We start from the raw sequence: 21,712 nt of genomic DNA, 5'->3' as shown, positions 1-21,712 counted from the left end.
CTCGAGTTTGTTGCCAACTTCAGCAGCTATTTTCTCTGCCCTTTTTTTTTTAAAAAGATAGGCATTGTGATTTTTGCAGTGGTTAATAACGTCAGTGATTCAGTTTAGCTGCCCAGCGGCCTCAATGCTAGCCCTTGCTGTTGTTGATTTGTTTGTTGTTGTTTGCTGTTTCATTTCTCTTCCCAACTTCACGCAACTCTGCCAGAGACCGAAAAGTGACGCAGTCGCAATGTTTTTCACTTTCTCCTCAATCCTCTCAAAAATGACAATTGGCAATAAAAACTAAGTTCCCATCCATGTACCTCAAGAACCTGGCAGGGCCTGTCGCCACGAAAACAAATGAAAACATCCTCTCAAAAACCCCTACCCTCCACCCCTTCAACGTCAAGTTAGAATACATTTTTTTTTATTTCATGCAAAAAGGGTGCTTTTTTTTCCAACTTGATCTGTGTGGTCAAGCTCCACATCCCAACCAAAAAAGATCACTGCCGTTAAAATCTGCCTTAACTTATGAGACATCATGAAAGTGTTAGAAGAAAGAGAAATGAAGAAGGATGCAACAGAATGAGGGTGCAGAGTAAGTAAGACAAAGTCAAGGGAGACAGATAGAGCCAGGGAAGGAGGAAGAGAGAAAAAGAGAAAGAAAGAGATAGACAAGAGAAAGAGAAAGAGAAAGAGAGATTTCCTCAGAAAGTACAGTACAGGAAGCGAGTGTCTATCTGTCGTTTATCGTTTGTTTCATCTCGTCTCTCAACGTCACAGTTGCCTGAGGAGCTCCATTGGGCACTTGAGCAGGAACTGAGCGCTAGTGAGTCGCAAAAAGGATTGCTTAGCTTAAAAACGTCACACCCCATTGTGGCACCTTGTGTTTGCGTTGGGTTCATTTTTGTTTCTGTTTGTGTCGTATTCATAAAAAGTTACGGTGACGGGCTGCGCCCGGTGTGGCGAGGGACGGAGGTCCTTTTTAGGTGTCCAGACAGGAGCCTCTCTTGCTCTCGAGAAGGTCCCGGTAAACGGAGGAGTTGAGGAAGCGGGGGTAGGAGTCGCGGTGCATCAGCGTGTAGATTTGCAGCTGGGCCTCCTCGTACATCAGCTGGCTGGGCTCGGACAGGCTCACGTTGATGCCCTCTCTCACGCGAGAGTCCAGACTGACCTGCAACGGGAAACCAAATCCTGCCTCAAGGTGTGGAGGTCAAAAGTCAAAAGTCAAAGGTCAAAAGCCAAACGTCTACAAGGTTTTATGGAGCATGTTTGAGAGATGGAATTATCATCAATTACAGCCAACAGACGCTCACAGAGATACAAATAAGATTATTAAATAAGACTTACTAATACGATTCTCTCACTTTACAGATGCCTTGTGGTGAAAATCATGTTCTTAACCTTGCTAACATGTATGATGTCTGCTATGTTGTACATGACATATCATGAGCGAAATAAGCAGTCTATGTCATTGTCATGTCAGGATTTCTTCTTTGGTATATCAGTATGCAAATTCAAACTGCAGTCCTTTATGACAGTCATAAGGGTACTGAACCAATCCTGACTACCTGGGGGTGGGACAATTCTTCGTAAATATGACGCCAAGCTAGCTAAATTGTAAGCTGTAGCAGCCAGTCGCAGGTGAACAGTGTGTGGACAGGGGGAGGGGCCAGATAGATCCCAATTTCCAAAATGAGAAAAAAGGTATAATGTTAAATTCAAGCCATTTTAAGGCCATGAGGGTATTTTTGAATGTACACTTAGGAACAGAGAAAAGATTTAGGGGTGTAATAAACTAATGTAGCCATAATTCTAAGGACATTTGCATATGTTGCACATAACATCTTCACACCCATGTTTAAGGTACTGACACCTACAAAAGAGAGGACCTGGACCATCCCAATAAGAGGTGTGTGAGTAATGTACTTTTTAAGACACTCAGGGCCAGATGTACGTACATTTGCGAACGTAGCGTTATCAGCGTCATGGACAAACCGTAGATTGCGAAAGCTGTCAGACCCAAGTTTCAGTCGTATTTATCAATCATTCAACCCTTAGTGTAAACTGCGCCTTTCTCTGCCTTTCTCCGCCCATAAACGCAATTTACGAACGTCCACAACTGAATGCCAGAGCCTACATACAAGCGCAGTTGAATGAAGTTAACTGATGAAAACATTAAAAAGAATCAAACGTTTAGCGATCATGAAATAATACCATACATGATAAGATGTCAACAAGCAGGGAGATAATGAAGATCGGTAGTTCTACTCAAACTACTTGTGCACGTAGGCTATGGAAGATTGGTCAAATCTAGCAAGTAGGAAAGTTTAAGTGAATGACGTGAAAGTGAAAGTAAGACATTCGAAAGACCAACGAAAGTTAATGTTGCTTTTGATAGTACAAAGACTTACAAAACTGGTGCTCTAAATAGCGATTCTGTTGTCTTTGAAAGGTTCTCTTATTGACGCATTGAACTGCAATTTGGATTAACACCTGCTTTTACAAGGCGGAAGTATTTAGGCGCAGAATAGACGTGCGCTTTCAGGAGCAGTCTTTGTACATACTGTACCGCGGAATACATAAGTAGGCGCTCTTTACTCTTCCCCTCCCATCTTTTTTTACGCTAAACTCCCACTTTCCCCTGGATCCTCCCATAAATGCATATGATTGACATTAACAACGCAATCTGCCACTTTCAGCTCCTGCGTCAGGCAGTTTGCGCTTTTACATCATTGCGGCCTGTTTGTACATACCTCGCAATGATTTTACACGCACGTTGCGAAACAAATACGCCTGAAGTGGGCGCAAAAGCGTTAGTACATGTGGCCCTCACTATATTCCCTTGTACAAATAAAAATATTTGTTTTAAATACCTTAAATCTTTATTAAAGACTCACTATAAGGTGTTATGGTTGTGTGTTATGCTATCATGTACAATCTGCAATGAATATGGTAACCTATGTCCAACTATTTCAACACAAGTAAAATGTTTGCACTCACTTAAATTCAATTCCACACTCTTGGAAAAGAACTTGAGAGAACAACAGCGTTCTCACTGACCAGTGGTTTACTTTAATGTCTGAAATTATATTGGCGGATTAAAGCAAATTAATTACTAGATGGAGTGGCAACAGATGCAAAGACATTAAGCAGCAGTGAATAAGTTCAGATGCAATTGATTGTGGCGTAGAAAAGAAAACACTTTCTGTAATTAATATGGGAGACATTGGAGGGCTGTTTGTGATTAGACAATACTTGATGTCTATTGCTTCACACATGGATGAGAAAAACACTAATGCAGCTACAGTATAACAATAACACCAACAAACAATGCAATCTATTCATCATCTTATGTTAGAGTTGGCAAAACAACATGACCATTATGCATGTAATATACCATCCAATAGTCAGTCAATAACTGATAGGCATCAACCGATGCTGCAGGTTTTAAAGTTAGAGTTTAGATCTTTGGCTCATATTCATATCCAGAATGATGGTGTCCTTGGAAAGGTAACTGTACTAATTAGTACAATAGCATATTATTGCTAGTTGTTTATGAGTGTTAAGCAGTATGTTGGTCAGATGTTTTTTTTGTTAAACCTTTGACTTTAGTGAACTAAAAGCACCCTTACCTTAGCAGGACCCTATCCTACGAAATGAATGACATAATAGGCGATGACCACTTAATTAAAATCGCATATGCAGAAAGCACAACAGAGCAGCTCACCCTTCAAGGCGAAACTGACAGAAAACACCTTGCCAATCTGACAAATGCAAACAGGCCAACACTCATTTTATGCTTAAGAGTATGGGAGAAGACAAAAAAGCCGATGCTCTACCTCTTTTGGTGAAAGAATGGAGACGTAGTCCTCGTAGATGATCCTGGCTTTCTCCTCGATGGCTGTGGGGTTGGTCTCCTTCTTGAGCTCCTCGCAGGCGAGCCAGAACAGCAGGTTCTCCTCACTGTACTCGGAGCGCAGGAATTCCCGGAAAATGTCCCGGCCTTCCGTGGAGCGCATCATCTGCTCGAAGCTGCGTGCCCAGGAGACCACCTCGTCCAGTGTGGGGTGTCTGGCAGGAGGGAGGGTGGGGAGGGGTGGGGCAGAGGGGTGAGTGACCAAACAAACAACAAATCAAGATGGAGCGCACTCTGTTGGTCTGAAGCACACCATTAGGCCCTAGTGCCCCGTAATGATTGATCAGATTGAAATCAGCACACATGGCGAGTGGAGCCATAACCCATAATGCATTAAGTCTCCATGAAGACGATGAAAAGTGTGCTTTCAGTGGACTGAGAGAGTGAGAGAGGGCCTAGAGAGAACCAAATGGCGTCGCCATGTGACGTGACCTTAGAAATCCTCAGAGGGAACAGCTGTTCAAAACAAACAGCTAAAAGTGTGGAAGAGGTGAGTGAAAAAAAATCATGCTCTAATTGGCTAATACAGGGAGTTAGAGTGCATGTACAAACACACACACACACACACACACACACACACACACACACACACACACACACACACACAGTGACATACACACCACACACACACAAGCAAACCACACACACACACACACACACACACACCATAATTTAAAGCTGCAGTAGATAAGAGGGTCCACAACACACGGGTGACTTCCTTCCTTTTCCGTACATGCGGCATGTGATGCAGGAATGACAAGCCAAATAGGGGCTGATTCATGGCAGGAGACACTGAAGGACTGTTAACCCCGTCGCACTGACATCTCCGTGCGCCCCTAATGCCATTTGCCAGCAGCCAATCAGGTGGCCATAAACATGCATTAGAGGGAAGGGAAGGAAGCCCATAGTGGTGTTGCGGAACAGAGAAGGAGAGTCGTGCTTCCACACTGCTTCCTGTCTGCTGCAGCTTTCACCACTCCGAGATGCTAATTACAATCAAAATCACACCAAATGAATCACTCTGTCCTTTGCATAATCATTATGACACATACCACAGTGTTAGATTTCCATCCAAGGTGTCATGTTACGTATGTGGCGTTCCAAGTGAAAACCACCAGAGGATGTGTCAACAGAATCAACTGAAAATGTGATGTTAGTGATTGCAAGATGAGTCATTTTCTTTAAACAGACTTGACACAAAGAAGAACCACAGCCTTTCAGGAGTAAACAGCAGCTGACTTTTACGCATCAAATAAGACATTTTCACATCTGCCACTAAAAGTGAGTTGAAAAAGGTCTGGTGACTTACTGTTCCTCGGTGGTTTCTATGCTGTCCATTTTTGTGCAGGTCGGCCGTTCAGGGCGTTCCACTCTGTCTGCATTCCTGCAGGAGTAGAGAGGAGGAATATGGGATTTTAGAAGTTTTACACCATCTTACTGTACGTACACACCGCCGCCGACTTGAGCTTCCAAAGATTCAGGAAGTCATTTATTTTCAATGGAAGCCGGCTTCTCTTAGCTGCCAGAAGCAGCAAATCTGTCGGCGTCGCGTTTTGGGCGTCTTGAGCGACAAGCAGAAAGTTGAAAGTCAGTCAACTTTATGGTAATGAGCTATGATGCGGTTCAGCGACCAACGACCAGCAACCAATCGAATAGAATAAAGTAGTAAGATAGAACATAATCGAACGTAAAATGCTGTCACGTCATAGCGGCCAAAGCGCCCAAAGCTTGCCTGTACTTTTTTGACAAGCGTCCTTGACAGGGGCGACCAGAGCTTCTTTGGAAGCTCAAGTCGGCGGGTGTGTGTACGTACAGTTACACATCCAGACAAGTCTTTTAGATGTTCCTTCTTGCTTTGAAGAGCTTCTGTAATCTGTGAGAAGCACAATACCACACCGGGACCAAAACAAACCCTATAATAGGCTGCAGGTACAGTACAACCTCCTTGTGCTAGCAACGAGGCTAATGTAAAGGCGAGCTATTGTCTAATAGCTGTACAACTCTGTATAGATTAGCGCATATTGCAACTCCATGTCTCTACCATATAGTCCCTATATATAGTCCCTAGGGATATAAACAAAGACAAAAAATAGGGTTCCTTTTCTCCATCACAATTCCCATACATTTAAAGTGATGGTTCGGAGTAATTTCACCCTAGGGTCCTTTGCACCATGACTTTGAGCCAAACACCCTCCTAGAAGCTGTTTTCCCTTGGTCAAACACTGGTCGAGTAGCGCTATCAGGCAAATACAGAAACGAATGGCTTGTGCAGGCGCTTATAGAACCAATAGACTATCTCGTAAATTACCCCACTAATAATGCCCTGAATGGTACGAAACTTCTACAGTAGTACAAATATGTTCTGTATTCATAAAACGAGGCATTGAGGGAAGTTTGTAAGTACAACAGGAGTTTTCTGGGAGGGTGTTTGGCTCAAGGTCATGGTGCAAAGGACCCTAGGGTGAAATTACTCCGAACCATCACTTTAAAGTAGGACTGGGCAATTTACTGTAAATGTAGTTGAAACCGACATTACAACCTGTCATCAACTTAATCTTGCTAATGTCAATAAATCTGTTAATCAGTGTGTGCAATCATACTCTGTGGTGTTCCGTCTCATGCCTCTGCCCCAGTCCACTCAAAGGAGAGCTGGTGGCTCGATGATAAACTGGTTGGCAGTACTTTGTCAGAGAAATATGAGGGCATGAGTACAAATAAACGTTCATTAATCGTAATCAAAGTAAAACTTTAAATAATTGTGATATGAATTTGAAGTCATATTGCCCAGCTCCAATTTTGAAACAGCCCTTGCTTTGCAGGAACCTCTGCAGCACAATCTGATACATCTAAAACAGTCAGAATTTGCTTAGGAGAAGTAGCTTGAGAGTTGAAACTATGGACATCGATACATTTACAGCTCGATGGCTAAGTAAAAATAGAAAATCTATATCCTGAGAACAGTAGAAAATATCCTGATAACAGTAAAAAAAAACTCCCACAATGCAGTGCACCAAGAGCACAGTCAGGAAACGTACAAGCCATGATTTCGAAGAGAGCAACAGCACAAATGTGAATCAAAAAGGCAATCACAAAGACAAAAACAAACAAAAACACGAAAGGCCTGAAACAGTCCCGGGTGTCTATTTTCTGCCCCGTACGGTGATGTTTTAGCTTCCCCCACTGTCTCTCAATCAAAGTCTTCATTGTGCCAACATAATTGGGTGCACTAGCCACAGGGCTTTCACATGCAAGGGAAGATGCTAAATATATACCGTGGTCGACACAGCTGTTTGGCATGTGATGCCGAGATGGAAATAGCTGTTCACAGACAAGATAATGGCACCACAAAGAAGCAGGGGTGGGGGGTGTGAGGGGCAGAGGGGTGTTCTGTTCATGTAAGCAGGGCCTCACAAACAGTGGCTTGTCCACCTCCCTCAATGTTTTCTTTATTTCATACAGTATTTATATTTATAAAAGTGCTATAAATAGTTTGTGCTGATCTCTGCAAGGGCACCCTCAATCTTGCCTTGTTTGGTCGGCTCTGCCGCAGAACCTGGACATGGGAATTTTCAAGCCAGTCAGTGATCAGTTTATGCTGGAGCGCGTTCAGTTTGGGGGACACATAGTTGTGCATTTTTGGCACTGAGGAGAATGAAGTAGCAGAACCAAACATCTCATAGATCCAGCGTGTTTATTCACACGCTACGTTCAATGTTGCACTCACGGAAATGGATGCAAATGGTAATGTACCCATGCACACAGATACTGTATACAGCATACAATATAGACGCACACACACACACACACACACACACACACACACACACAGTAGGCAAATACAGATTCAACATTGGAGACCACATACGGGTGCCTCTGATCCCCAGATCAGAGGGAACTTCAGTTTTTTCATGCAAACATCTTGATGATTCGATCATCAATAACAAGCCATTTTCCATGTAATGAGAGGAGGAGGCAGACAACAGGGCGTAGCAAGCGCCTAAAGGCAGGACACCACCCTTCCATTCTTAGAATCAATCTGCCTATTCTCCCTGAAGAATGGTTTGACTGCCGAGAGCTCCAGGGTGCTACTAGGAAAGTTGCAGGGGAAGCATTCCAGGAAGGATGCCTCACAGAAAGACTACAATGTCAGACAAATTAGCCTCATTCACTCCAGTGGACGCAAACAAACCTTCCTCCATCTTGGCGACGTCAACAGACAGACCTTGGGCTGTTTAAAGCAGGTATACCATTTAGGCTTCACAGCCCCAGCACTGCCTTACATATATCAGGGCACGTCCCCCAGAACATGATGCACTCAAAACAAATAGTGCCTCTCATAATGAATTCATTGTCCTTTTCTTTAAATTTTTTGTCTATGCGCTTACCCTAAAAAAACACCTTTATTTAACATGAAATTTCTCTGCGTCGTAGGTGCCTTAGTCACATCATTTCATTTTTCTACGTGCTCTCAGCAATACGTATATTCACGTATCATAATGTTGCATTGTCCTGTCTAAATGACATATTTCACAATTATGTTGGTATATATCCCACAATATACCCTACAGTTCCACAGTTTGGAAAGATAAGTGTATAAGCGTGGTGCTTGAGTGTGGTGGTGGTGGTGCTTACCAAAGGCATTTGCAGCAACCGCACCAGCACAGGCAGCAGGTGTTGGGCCTGGGGGGGCCGGGAGCCTGGGGGGGTCCTTCGATGTGTGGCTGCTGCCGTTTTCTCATCTCACTTCCACTTACACTGCGCGGCTGTGGTGGAGAAGAGAGGAGGATGGAGGGAGGAAGGGAAGGAGTGAGGGATGGAAATAGATGGATGAAGAGAAACAGACAGAGAAAGTGAGAAGTTTGAATTAGAAACTGACTGTGGACAGAATCTGTGCACAACATCTGTACAAACAAGACAAAAGAGTTTCACCCAGCTGACATTTTTAATCAAATCTAACACTTACAGGAGACCTACAAACAGACTAGCAGGGAACAACAAAAGACAAATATCTAAACAGATAAAAAGGCAAAGAGTAAGATATCTAAAAATCACAGACAGACAGAAATCTGGAGACAGATCCTGGAACAGTCCAAGAGACAGAAAGCTCATATAGAGAGGATGAAGGCAGCACAGAGGAGGGGATATACTCGCCTGTGGCTACATCACACTGTCACACAAGCGCTCAGATCACTTCCCATTTTTATCTTGTATGGAAAGTGACAAAAAAAAACATCAGAAGCGGATGAAAAGCGCACAAGATTAGAAGAGCAAGGCTCACATGCAAATGACTGCAGCCATTGGAACATGATTCCACAGCCTGATGTAAGCAGGCGAGGCGGCAATCATATCTGTAACTTAAACTGGGTGACCAGGGTCACACAAAATCTCCATAAATAGCATTTACACTTAAGTAGTACCCCTCTAAAAGTCAAAATTGCTGACCAAAATTGAACACGTGGGAGAAAGGATACCATGCACAGGATTTGAGTCATTCCAAAACACAATAGTTCAATAGTTTCCCATTAAGAGAGTCATTAGAGGTGCCCTGGGTACACCACTCCTGCTACATGACAGGAAGTAATGCCACGTGACACAAAAGGAAGTGATGTGACGCAGTCGCAGGCTAGCAGGTCTTGCTGGAGTGGTCTGAACACAGACTCCACCGTCTCTGAGCCAAAGCCCTGTGCTGCTACGAGACAGACAGGAGATCGCTCATAGAGGGGAAGGGGAGGGTGTGAACAGAGAGAAACACCATAGATAGTCAGGAGACAAAGAGAGGGAGAGCGCGAGAGAGAATTTACGCAGGTTATTCACACCAGTGACATTCTGCAACATTATCAGACAAACGTGTCCTTAACAACTGACCCTATGAGAGGAAGAAAGAGCGAGAGACTATGACTCATACATAGTGAAGCATGAAGCTGTTCTTGCTTATTCGGTAAAGAACAGACGCATTGGAAAAGGAGCTCTAAAGGCTCTCTTCCATCCCTGGGTCAGTGCAGAGTACCACAGAGAAAATCAAAGGTAATAATCGAGGAGATACATTTGTCCCTGGGTGGTCTTTACTGCATGTTAGGTCTGTCACCATCGGAATAGGATCTAGTCAGCATCTTTTTTATGCCAACACTATGTTTTCTTGCAAGGCCATCTCTACTAAATAGTACCTAGTAGACGTATATAATTCCACTGAAAGCAAAACAAGAAAAATACACTTAAAATAAAATATTCTTTTGCGTTACAAATAAAATACCTCATGAAATAGACATGCCTACAGAGCTGAATTTGAATGTTTCTACCCCTTTGCTAACTACAGACAGCATACGACCATGAGAGACATGACTTCCTCCAAAAGCAGAAAGAGCAGCTGCCATTGGCCCGGATCTGGCCTGAATGTGGTGCGAGTCCGGCATTTACTGTATCTGTCCCAACACTCCATCTCCCTGAGAACAGACAGAGAGGCGTGCGGCGTGGAGAGCAGCGATGACACATTCCAGACTACATGAGGAGTGTCAGACTAAGCGTGAGGGGACCAAATGGCGGAGAAGTGTGTGTTATTTCCAGCTTTCTCTTTCTCTCTCTGTCTCTTCCATGCCCCCCCCACCCCTTCAGCTCAGCCACTTCCCTCTGAGGGCCATTCTCAATTGAGCATTTGGTTTTGTCACGTCTGTCCAAAACAACATGGAAATAGTGCAAGTCTGCTGTGACGCATAGTTGAAGAGGGTTTCTTGTGGGATGACAGGTGCCGTCTCAGTGAGAATGAAATCTGTGTTATGGAGACACTGTTGTAGTAAGGGAGAACGCTATCAACAACATTATGTAGCCAATCATTCATGCTTTTGGATATTTCTGAGTAAAATTTGTAATGACTCTAAGACTGTTCTGGTTGAGCTGCCAAACTGCTACATTGTGCTTTAATTGATATGGCAGATTAACATTAGTTCATGAGATTCATTTCTTTCCTGTTTTGATATTGTTTTGACAGCATGTCACAACACATAAACACTCCATGACTATGCAGCTCTTGTCATAACTGCTTTCAAATTAGTAGCACAGCTACAGTATATAGCCTGTCTTATGAGTGAGCATCTAGGTTATTTTAAGCAACTTCCAGCTCAATTTCATGACATGATTGACAGATTGGCAAATCCTTGCTGGTTCACACTGGTTTGGGGGCAGTCAGAGTAGACAGCTGACAGGAAATCAGGAAGTGTGGAAGAGATACATCTTCGTCTATGTTTGAGGCTAGCCAGAGCCATCCCTGTTATCAGAAAGTTGGAAAAACACTGCCCTCATGTAATGACGTACATGATGTACAAATCGGTCAACATAGACCAGAATGGACAACATAAATAGGCAGTAAACACAGGACAGAAATAAAGTTTAAATAGGAATTGGAAAAGGGAAAGAAAAACAGGAAGACAACCAAAAGACAGAAGTATCAGGGAACACAACACTCTGTTGTGTGCCACAATAGTCTGATCACACAGCCAGCCCTCACTCATGTCTGTGTCAAGAAGGGTTTGGATTTGTTCATCTGTGATACAGAGATACAACCATTAACCAAAACAGCAGTACTGAACCCAGAGATTCGTTCAGGTCAGTTTAGTGTTTTTGCGTAGTTCCACACTACGGCCAGACCTACGGTACGTAGTTTGCCACCTTATTTGCACCACCGCATGCTCCTGCTGTTCAGTGACGCTATTAAAAGTATGACCCTGTAATGGTGAGTAGTGTACCTCTTGACCATCCCAGAACACAAACCACCAGCAATGGCTCATTTTGAGCATGGAATCTAGTATGCAACTAAAGACATTTACACTCAACTAAGTTTTAAAAACAAGTCAAATTCACCAAGGGAATGACAGGTTTGACATGTCTGAACACAGGAGAAACATGTGATCATTGTCTGTCACTGGTCATTCGCAAAACACTCACACTTGAGGAAAGGACGGGTATTGTGTGAATGGATGGCTATTATGATATGATCGGTGGCTATGATCATGGAATCATACATCAACATAGAGGTCAGCAGGGTTATGGTTAAGACTGTCAAAATGAGGACCCAATCATGTTTCCGCACCACAAGTCCCCTCTGTGAGATATGAGACAATCTTAGCCACTGTTAGTTTTACCCCTTGAGGACGTGCCACAAAGTACTAAGTACCCAAACTACTCAAGGGATTCAATAGATCAACCTAAGGAGACTAGCCTAGAAATCCAGACGCACCCTAGCGGCAGCAAATTACATTTTCTAGTCTAGCAACTCTCCGTTGGCTTGTGAGCTCTAAAAATTAAACTTCTATCAGGCCAATCAAATCGTGTATAGAGTCGTTAGGCGGGCTTAACATAATGATTGATGGCAGAGTTGGAACGGTTTGGCTTTAATTCCTTGCTACTTGAAAACAAATAAGATATTGTTGCTGTTGGCGAACAGTGTGACACGAGTTAAGCTTTTATTAAGTTGGCAAAAGTTTGAACTAGCCAACTAGCTCCGCAGGTGGGAAACGCATGGGACTCATAGCGCTGTCCTATTGCGTGCAGAGGGAATTTGAAAGACAACCGATTATCCCGCCCCTCGGACTGAGCACTGCGAACGGTGAGTGCCCAGACCCTACATTTTAATGTGGGTCTGGCTCGTCAGGCTATAAGGAGACCTCAATACAGCCACAAAGAGAGTACCAATTTCATCAGATGACACTCAGTGATTAGTGTAGCTCAAGTGATGTGACAGTGTGTTAGTAATGCTAAAGTCAATGTTTTGGGTAATATATGTGCTAAACTCCCAAAGCAAGTCATTTTTACAGAAGCATCTAGAAGTAAAATAAAGTCTGTGCCATTACAGCATCCTTGCACAGTACCCATGGTTCTCCTGTTACACAGCAAATACACAAACAGGGGATCTTGAAGCACTGTGAGCATGGCTTCCACCCCCTGGGAACACAAGTACAGCTCAATCTTAAGCAAAATGTTTGTGAAATGTCCCTAAATATACATGGCGGGCCTAGGTACAGCCCTATGCATCAGGGTTTTCTTCCCAGACCCAGGGGTCTTCCCCAGAGACAAATTCTGCTCAAGCCATCACTATCAGCCTGGAAGCTTTTCCTGGACATTGCCTTTACATTCCAGAGTGAGACATATCTGTTTATGGTAAAGTTGTCTCTTTGCCAATCTGTGACTAGAAGAACTTTGTAATCATCAATTATAACAAATGCAAATGATATCCACAACAAGAATCTCACTTAAATCAACTGGGAAGTACACAACAACAAAAAATTGTTGGAGCACTATCCTCACAGTCATATGAATAATTGCAGGCTTATTTATAAAGCTTATCAAACAACTGTGTTAAGCCAGTGTAACAAGCAAAACTACAGAAAGCCAATACACTCATAGCACCAAACCATGAATAGAAGCAAGCAAATTGCTAAAAAATAAGACAAACACAAGCTGTATCTATTTGATGCACCACCTCCATTTGCATTGTTTATGTGTTTATTCTTTGTCCATTTACATGCTTGTATGCCATTTGGATCACCTCGGTGCAAATGTGCTGGGCACCGTCTTCTTTCCACTGATATTGTAGATAGTGCCAAAGTAGCAGTGACAGCATATGAATCGAGAAAAATTATATACCAGAGACCTGAATTTACCTAGAAGCAGAGCTGTGAGTGATGCTGAGCATATGAATACATGTATAGACCCTTTCAACAATAAAAACAAAAACAATGCTTGAACGTTCTATTTGGGCCCCAATCTACTTCCTCTGCATTAAGATAACATATGGAATGTTAAAACGGAAGTCTTGTGGGACCAACTATGATGCCGATAATGGAACTCTCTTGAAAGGGTCTATAACTGAACGGAAAACCAAATGATAGCATGGTTGATGGCATAAGCAAATACTGATTACTGCATCAGGTTGGTGGAAGTTTGCAAAACAAAATGCCATTTGGCTATCAAGCAACTGCAGGGCTTCCTGAAGTCACAGACCTGGCAGAGAAGCCACTCTCTCTCTCTCTCTCTCTCTCTCTCTCTCTCTCTCTACCCACAGACATGCAGTCACACACACACACACACACACTTTACCAAACTAAAATTCAAGCAGCAAAAGTTGTCCAAGAAAGCTTGTTTTTTACAGTACCCCTTTCACTCTAGTTATCACCAAACCAGATGAATATCTCCAAATAACTGATTTTTGTTTTTTGAAAATTGATTCATGTCATTGACAAACAAGTGATTTTGAAAAAGAATATTGAATGGTTAGAATGCATTTTTTGAAGTTAGAATACAAAGTCTAAACAAGTGTTTAAGCAAGCCTTCATGGCTACGCAACATTTACAGGGGTTTTAATACATTTTAGACTGTATTTGCAATTTCACCCCTCAAAAATGTCAGGTGGCTCTACCAAAAGTTTCTAAAAGAATCCCACTCTTCTTTTTTGGTAAGTATAGACCCTTTTAACAAGGTAAACAAAAACAATGCTTGAACATTCTATTTGGGTCCCAATCTACTTCCTCTGCATTAACCCTTAAAGGAGTACCGTCACACTGGTGTGACGGGAATGTTGAGAATTGAACGTTCTAAAGAATATCTGGGTTCATTGAATTCAACATAGAATTTTAGAACCTTCAATTGTTGCGGAACTTAGAACGTTCAAAAACCTACACCTTTAAGGGTTAAGATAACATATGGAATGTTAAAAAGGAAGTCTTGTGGGGCCAACTATGATGCTGATAATGGAACTCTCTTGAAAGGGTCCATAGACCAAAGATTCTAGAACAGAGCTCCGCTGTAGAATCTTTGGTATAAACCCTTTCAAGAGAGTTCCATTATCAGCATCATAGTTGGCCCCACAAGGCTTCCGTTTTAACATTCCATATGTTATCTTAATGCAGAGGAAGTAGATTGGGAACGTTCAAGCATTGTTTTTGTTTTTATTGTTGAAAGGGTCTATACCTGAGTGTCTACAGTGCTTAACAGTATTTTGGTTTTCCAACATTCAACTTTACATTTTAAAATGTATATTATTTAATAGAATAATTAGGTACAACACATTTTCAACTATTTGTTAACTGGAATCTACTATTTCTTGGTTTAACTTTTTTTTACCTGATTGCAAATAACTTTTTCTGAGTTTTACATTGGTTGTACCACCTGACATGTAAACCTGACAAGTCCAACTATGAAGAGAAAGTAGCTATTTTTTTATCAATATTTGAGAGAGATTTACAAACGTTTTACTCATCAGTAAAGGTAACTTGGGCTCCTCTTGATGAGGCAATATCCTGTTTACTCTTTTCTCTCTTCAATTCAAAATAAACGTTCTATGAATGCGGTTGCACCGCCCCTGATATTTCAGATATACAAATTTCCAGACAAAAGTTTTGAAATTTTCCAAACAATTTCAGAGCTATTAGTAAACTTTGTTTAATACTTTTCAGATAGTGTCAATTTGCTCGGACGGTTGCGCCACCTAACATTTTGAGGGTTCATATATATAGCTTTTATGATAAACAGAAAATATGTTCAAATTATACAGGTTTTATAGAATAAAATTATGCTTGAATCATTTTAAATTATTTTAAACCAAAGTAATGATCTCGGACACCAAAATCTGCATGTCACGTCATTGACCCATGTCACAAAAATCCAGTCCTGATGATCATAGAGAATGTATCATCATTCAGAAATAATGAAGTGAAATAGACAGTTAATCAGCATTCTTTTAAGTCCACCAAACCATTCCATTCTGTTGTTTTTGTCAAGACTGATTATGTATCCCTAATGCATGGCTTGGCATCCACTTTGTCTTAGTGGCCTATGAGGTTTTACACTCATTTTTTGCATTTGAGCAAATTGAATCATTCCTCAATCATATGCAAACAATCAAGGTTTGAATGACAAATTTAGCAAACATTCCACAAATACCACGTCACTGGAACTGATATGATTGCACATGGTTTACACATAATGATAACTATTTAACCTATTAGCTTGTCATGACTTACACAAAAATAAATATGCCTATAAAGTAAAATAGTTGCCTAGTACTTGTAACACTAAACAGCAAACAATTGTGTATATTTTGCATTAATGTGCAAAAGCAATTTAGGAATGTCCAAAAGATGTTCAATTATAATGCATACATAGGACACGATTATATATCATTTTGCGATTTTTAAATCTAATCTAAGAAATGAACCAAAGCGGCTGAAAAAATGGTTGCATGGTGTTTAAGCACATTTTATAATAAAACCCAACCCTCCCCTAATGTACCCGATCACACAACAACAAAACCCCGATGATCCCAGAACCCGCTTCACACATTCCTCAAAATTATTCTGTTGCCTCCTCCACCAAACACATGAAAAGTGATCCTACCTGGACATGCATTGGAATGTTGTCCACCATTATAACTCTCCTCTTACTCAAGACTAATGCCATCAAGATTCCGTGGCCATTCCTGAACTGCCTATCTGCCACACTTCTGTCTGATACTGTAACTGGGAAGCCAGAGCAAATACGCAAAATATGCAAAAATGTCTGTGACCGCCAGTTAATAAGGGTTAGCCAGTGGAAAAACATGGACGCTAATGCAAAACCCAGTGAGGAACACCATTGTTCTAACTTACTAGACAGCGGGTACAGGTATGCAAATAGGACTCTCATTATATTTGTAAGAACCCGTAATAAACCAAAAGTTTTTCCAAAGCTGTTTTGCAAACACACCCCAGGCACAGCAGATGATGACATCATGTTGGTTGTCAATTTAATCTTTAACTTCATCTACAAAAAAGGCATCGATGTTTGGGAACATACAACCTAATGTTATGTACGGGGGAAGTCCATTTATTTGTATATAAATAGTCAATTTATTTGCAATTTATTTGACTATACGCTTTTTATTTGCCCAAACCACTGATGCGTCTAAGAAATGTGTCAGATCCAGTACCATTCTTGAGTGTATTTAACATACCCTGTTAAAGTTAACTAACCTCAACTAAAACATTTAATTACATTCCTGTCCCATTGCCACCCTTGTCATCTCCTGAGACCAAATGTTCAGACAAACTGGTGCAGCAGTGGCTGCTCTGAATTAACTGATGTAGGAACCCACAGGCAACCACCCCATGTTTTCACTCTCTTACTGTATTTACACACAGAAGCCATGTACAGGGTTTCACACAACTTTTCGACACACAGTGTCATCAGAATTCAGGCAGTATTCAGACATCAAACTGAACTGGGTTTGTTTTTTTTTGTGTGTTGTATTAACAACAGCGTAACAGCTTACAATGGAAGAGGAAATAGTATGTCACAAAATCTGCTTTAAAACAGAACAGAGAAGTTAGGAGCACTATACAGTGTCATGACCTAGAGATGCTAAACCTCTCTCTCTCTCTCTCAGTACAGTATCAATGTGTGTGTGTGTGTGTGTGTGTGTGTGTGTGTGTGTGTGTGTGTTATAGGCCTGATTTGGGAAGAATATTTAAATGTGATTTTTCTGACAAATATTGTGATTGCAATTTGATTTGCAGTATTGTTTTTGAAAGTTAACCTTCAGGTCAATATTCACTATGTAATACATCCTGTGACTAGGAAATAGTTGCTTGCTTACTCTTGTCTCATTGGGTAAGATCAGCAACTAGCCTTTTTTGTTGCTGTGCTGCTGCCTGTGGTGCTTTTTCATGTTGCTACATGTTTGTTGTGTTGTCTCAGAAGGTCGCAACTGCTTGACAATAGGTTTTGCATAGTACCTTTTGTATTTTTATCTTTCAGCGCTAGTGTGTTATGTTTTAGTAAGCTGTACATGGCTATGTGTAAACCTAGGCTATATTGTTGTCTGAGGTACTATACGTGGCGCAGATGCACACCGTAAAACCCATGTTTTTTTCCTCCAGTGTATGTTGAGGCATTAAAGATTTGCAGGTGTTTGAATTCAGCAATCATTGGGAAAGACCTACAGTAGAAAAGGGCCTTGTTATGTTGACATAGTGGCAACAATGTTGTCTGTAAAATAGCAGAGGCAAGTCCCTTAAACTTTGTGTAGCCTTTTGGTGGTGGTACCAACTTATATGGTCACCACTGAGGGCAAAACAGAGCCTCGGCCTAGTAAGTAGGAAATCTCTGTCTGACTATCTATTTTCTCTCTATCTACATCTCTCTCCCTCTCTCTCTCTCTTTATCTATCTCTCTCTGTACTTTATCATACACATTCCAGGGCAAGAGCAAGTGATGCATAGCACTAGTCACGGTCGGCTGCACAGCACGGGCCTCCTCTTACCATCATTCACAAAGAGCAGCTCTGAGGGGGATGTTACACAGGCAGACCAATGACTGTCGGACAAGCGAGGCTGGGGGGTGTGCGGGGGGGCCGGGTAACACTGTAGGCCTAAAGGCAAAATGTAACATGTTTGATTTCATCACATCTCCGCCACAACAGCAGGGTAAAGCAAGACCTCGGAATAAAGTGGCACTCACAGTCGTCAATCAGGCTTGCATCAGCGTGCACTATGCTGTGTTGTGCTGGCTATGAAATGATCTTATTGTGTGTTTTTTGTTGTTGTTGTTGGAAATTATGTAAAAAATGTGCTGTATTTCAGTGGATGGTGCTCAAAAAGCTAATCACATGCAGTGATGACATACATGATGTGACCTGACTTGAAGAGGAACTACAAACAAGAAGTAATAAATAAATAAATTAAACATGCTCCAACAACATATGAGAGAGTGAAGCAGTCACACAGCATTATCCCATACGTCACGTGTGTGTGTATGTGCGTGTGTACTGTATGTCTATGTCTGACAGGGTTGGAGTGTAATGCTCAACTTACCATGCAAATTAGCGTGTGTCCTTGGTGATATCAGACTGGAAAATCATGGCGTTGAGGTGAGAGGTGGAGCTGGGGCACAGTGTAAAGAGGAAGAGTCCACTCTATTTTCTTGTTCACTCACTCTCACCATCACCTTCAGATGGTGTCAGCAAAAGGAAGGGGGGGGGCAGTTATGATGAGGGGGGTGGATGGAGTGGAGGCTCAGGGGTTTGGTTCAGAAAGAGTGGCGGGCAGAGGTTGAAACACCACAGAGCTCCCCCACCACCACGCTGTCAGCCAGACTCAGGACCACGGCCAGGACTGGGACTGGGACCGGGTGTACCGTTAAGGGCTGAGGCCTTGCACAGGGGGCATCTGAAAGATCAGAGGGAACATCTGTAAGGCATTGGAAGATGATTGGAATGTCACCACCATGGATGAGGGGCTTACACCCTTCACTTTGGGATTTTGAGCTTTTGGAACCTTCTCACTGCTGATGTCACCACTGAGAGTTATTTTCCTCACTCTACCCAAACGCAAGAGTTGATTTTCCCTTCTTCCTTGAATTCATACATTTCACAACATCATTATTTCTTAATTGATTTTAAATATAGGCATATTTGATCATGCAAAAATATGTTTTATAATACCATTGTTCATCAATACAATCATGCAAATAGAATGGGCTGATTTAGAATTAAATCCTAATGACACCGTTGACAAAGACTGGCAAGAGGAAGCTCATTTCGCTCCCATTCCGCTATGCCGTTCCCCACAATCTCCGTCAGAAATGATTCCATAAATAACCCTGATGCAGTTTAACTGTTAACGTCCAGTAATAACGCTCATTCTGGTCGAATCCAAATCGATGTATGTACAAACATGCCACATGCAATGTAAAAAAAAAAAGTTTCACATGTCAAAAGACGGGTGGTGTAGCGGTAAAGGCTGAATGTCTGCTACCGGTGAATTCTTCAGTGCTTGGCTTCTTGTCTTAGCCTACCTGTTATTGTAGCCTTGGATAGTCCAATTATTTTCATTAAATAGAAACGCAACCTTAAACCAGAGATGATTCTCTTTTCAGAGAAGTGAGGACGTCTATAGAGTGAAGAAAAATAATCAATGCCTTCCGTGGCCATATTCTGACTCAGAAGGGAAACAGTCGTTGCACGTTATAGGATACGGAATACACTGTCACAGTGTGTCGATTGTGATTATCTCAAAATGACCACAAAAACGTACATCGAGAAACAGGCAAAAACGCACATTGACAGACATGGCAGAATTTACCGTGGGCGTTTATTCAAACCTGACATGGAAAATGGTAGCCTTCAAAAAATATCAGATAATTGAAACCCTGGCATAATCATGGATCTACGAAAAGAGATACAATGCAAACGAATAGCATCGCACTAGTGGCGGTAATTACAGCACCATATTAATATGACTGGTCTTTTTAGTTGTAGCTAACGACTGTCATCACCATACTGTTCGTATTCTCATCGCTGCCTGGGGTGTTTTGCGTTGGTCTCTCTTGCAGCTGTAAGATTCGAAGCATCTGAACTAAGTCATTGCAGGTAAGGCAATAGGCTATGAGTTCCCCGAAAGACCGTGTTACGGTGAAGCCAAATGCACTCCTTTAGTATTGTTCCACAACACTTAAAATAAGTGTCGAAATCAAACCCCCCACTTTTCTGTCCAATTTTATTCATTTTCTTCGCGACGAAAAAAAGGCAGTGGCTAGCTCGCTAGCAAGCTAGCGGGATATTTGAAATGCAATAAAGAATATTCATCCTCTTACCCTTTTATTCTGGGTGTCAGTCTTCTATAGTGGTGGCATTAAACGTGTCTGACGCTCATATTTTCGGTATCACACACTATATTTGCATGCTGCCGTGAAATGTCCATCGGTGGTGTTTTTCACCCATCCGCCCAACTTCAGCACCGAGCCAGTGGAGACGCACTGCGCATGCCTGCCAGAACTGTCAGCTCGCCGGCCGAAAGCTGCAGAAACAGCGCAAAGGATGGCAGCTTCTGGAGAACCTGTGAGATTAACTTTTTATTTAAAATAGCCATGCAGTAATGAGCATCTCATGAGCTTGTGTGTGTGTGTGTGTGTGTGTGTGTGTGTGTGTGTTTGAGAGGGAGGGAGGGGGAGAGAGAGAGAGAGATAAAGAGAGAGAATGATCTCGTCATTCTAGTCTACAGCTGTATAGACAGGTAGCTTAAATCTAATCTATTGACATGGTTGTATTCTAACAATTTTGCAATACCATAGGCCTAAACCTAGGCTAGACAATTATGTGAGTCCAGTAGGCCTGGTTCAATATAGGGAACCATTTAGACCCATAGTCCTTTAACCTCAAATATCCAGAGCCATTGACAATTTTAACACAAAAGTAACACAAGGGAAATGTATTCTTGTAAATAATGATCGGACAATCTTTTTTTTTTTTTACATATAGCCATTTCCAAAATGGTTGGACAATCATCATTACTCAAGCCTAAGGTCCTTCTTATGGTCCTTAATACCAGGTTTAACTTCTAATTCATCAGTGGTGACTTGGGTCAAAGTAAAGCAAGCCTGAAAAAAAATGGAGCTCTGCATTTAGGCCTAGTGCTCTCAGGTCCATTTTTGTCCAGTTGAATCTTAGCTGTTGCATGGCATATGGTTGCATTAATCTTCATAAACAAACACCTAGGCTAGGCTATGTTTCATTGATGGCATTCAGGTAATGTCTATAGCCTACCAGCTCTAGGCTATTTGTTCAAGTTAGGCTACAGTGTGGTTCTGAAATACTTATCTTGACATAAGAGTGGTGTAGCCTAAGAAAGTTCATTTCCATGCATTGAATAAATGTTGCAAGAATGTTGCCATTCATTGAGACTGCAATAGGCCTACTGCCGTTCTGTCTTGGAATGTCATAGCAATTTGTTTTTAAACACTTTGACTGATGAATTTAAAAGTTGAAATTTAGTATTGCACTATTATGAAGACAGT

The 21,712-nt window shown here is 41.8% G+C and overlaps 1 protein-coding gene across 4 annotated transcripts; it reads right to left on the bottom strand.

Annotated features, from left to right (window-relative positions):
* Window positions 1–848: 848 nt before the first annotated feature.
* Window positions 849–20,652, bottom strand: rgs17 (regulator of G protein signaling 17). Of its 4 annotated transcripts, XM_042065897.1 has the most exons (7): window positions 20,513–20,652; window positions 18,733–19,086; window positions 18,183–18,290; window positions 8,531–8,661; window positions 5,208–5,282; window positions 3,822–4,053; window positions 849–1,153 (listed from the first exon to the last, which is right to left on the bottom strand). In XM_042065897.1, exons 3-7 carry the CDS (start codon window positions 18,186–18,188, stop codon window positions 965–967), a joined length of 633 nt encoding a protein of 210 aa, XP_041921831.1. In that variant the 5' UTR covers window positions 18,189–18,290; window positions 18,733–19,086; window positions 20,513–20,652; the 3' UTR covers window positions 849–964. The 4 variants fall into 4 exon arrangements, with proteins under 4 accessions (XP_041921831.1, XP_041921832.1, XP_041921830.1 ...); XM_042065898.1 differs by lacking the exon at window positions 18,183–18,290; XM_042065896.1 differs by lacking the exons at window positions 18,183–18,290; window positions 18,733–19,086; window positions 20,513–20,652 and adding an exon at window positions 16,280–16,427.
* Window positions 20,653–21,712: the final 1,060 nt, after the last annotated feature.

The sequence above is a fragment of the Alosa sapidissima genome, chromosome 16 (assembly GCF_018492685.1).
Source record: "Alosa sapidissima isolate fAloSap1 chromosome 16, fAloSap1.pri, whole genome shotgun sequence".
In the NCBI taxonomy this organism is placed as follows: Eukaryota; Metazoa; Chordata; class Actinopteri; order Clupeiformes; family Clupeidae; genus Alosa; species Alosa sapidissima.
Note: the sequence above shows the minus strand (reverse complement) of the source record. Positions and strands in the feature narration are given on the sequence as shown.

Coding starts and splice junctions, on each gene's coding strand:
- rgs17 (XM_042065896.1), bottom strand. CDS start 16,342: ATGGCATTAGTCTTGAGTAAGAGGAGAGTTATAATGGTGGACAACATT. Junction 5,283..8,530: donor GGTTGCTGCAAATGCCTTTG/GTAAGCACCACC, acceptor CTACTCCTGCAG/GAATGCAGACAGAGTGGAAC. Junction 4,054..5,207: donor ATAGAAACCACCGAGGAACA/GTAAGTCACCAG, acceptor CCCTCCTGCCAG/ACACCCCACACTGGACGAGG.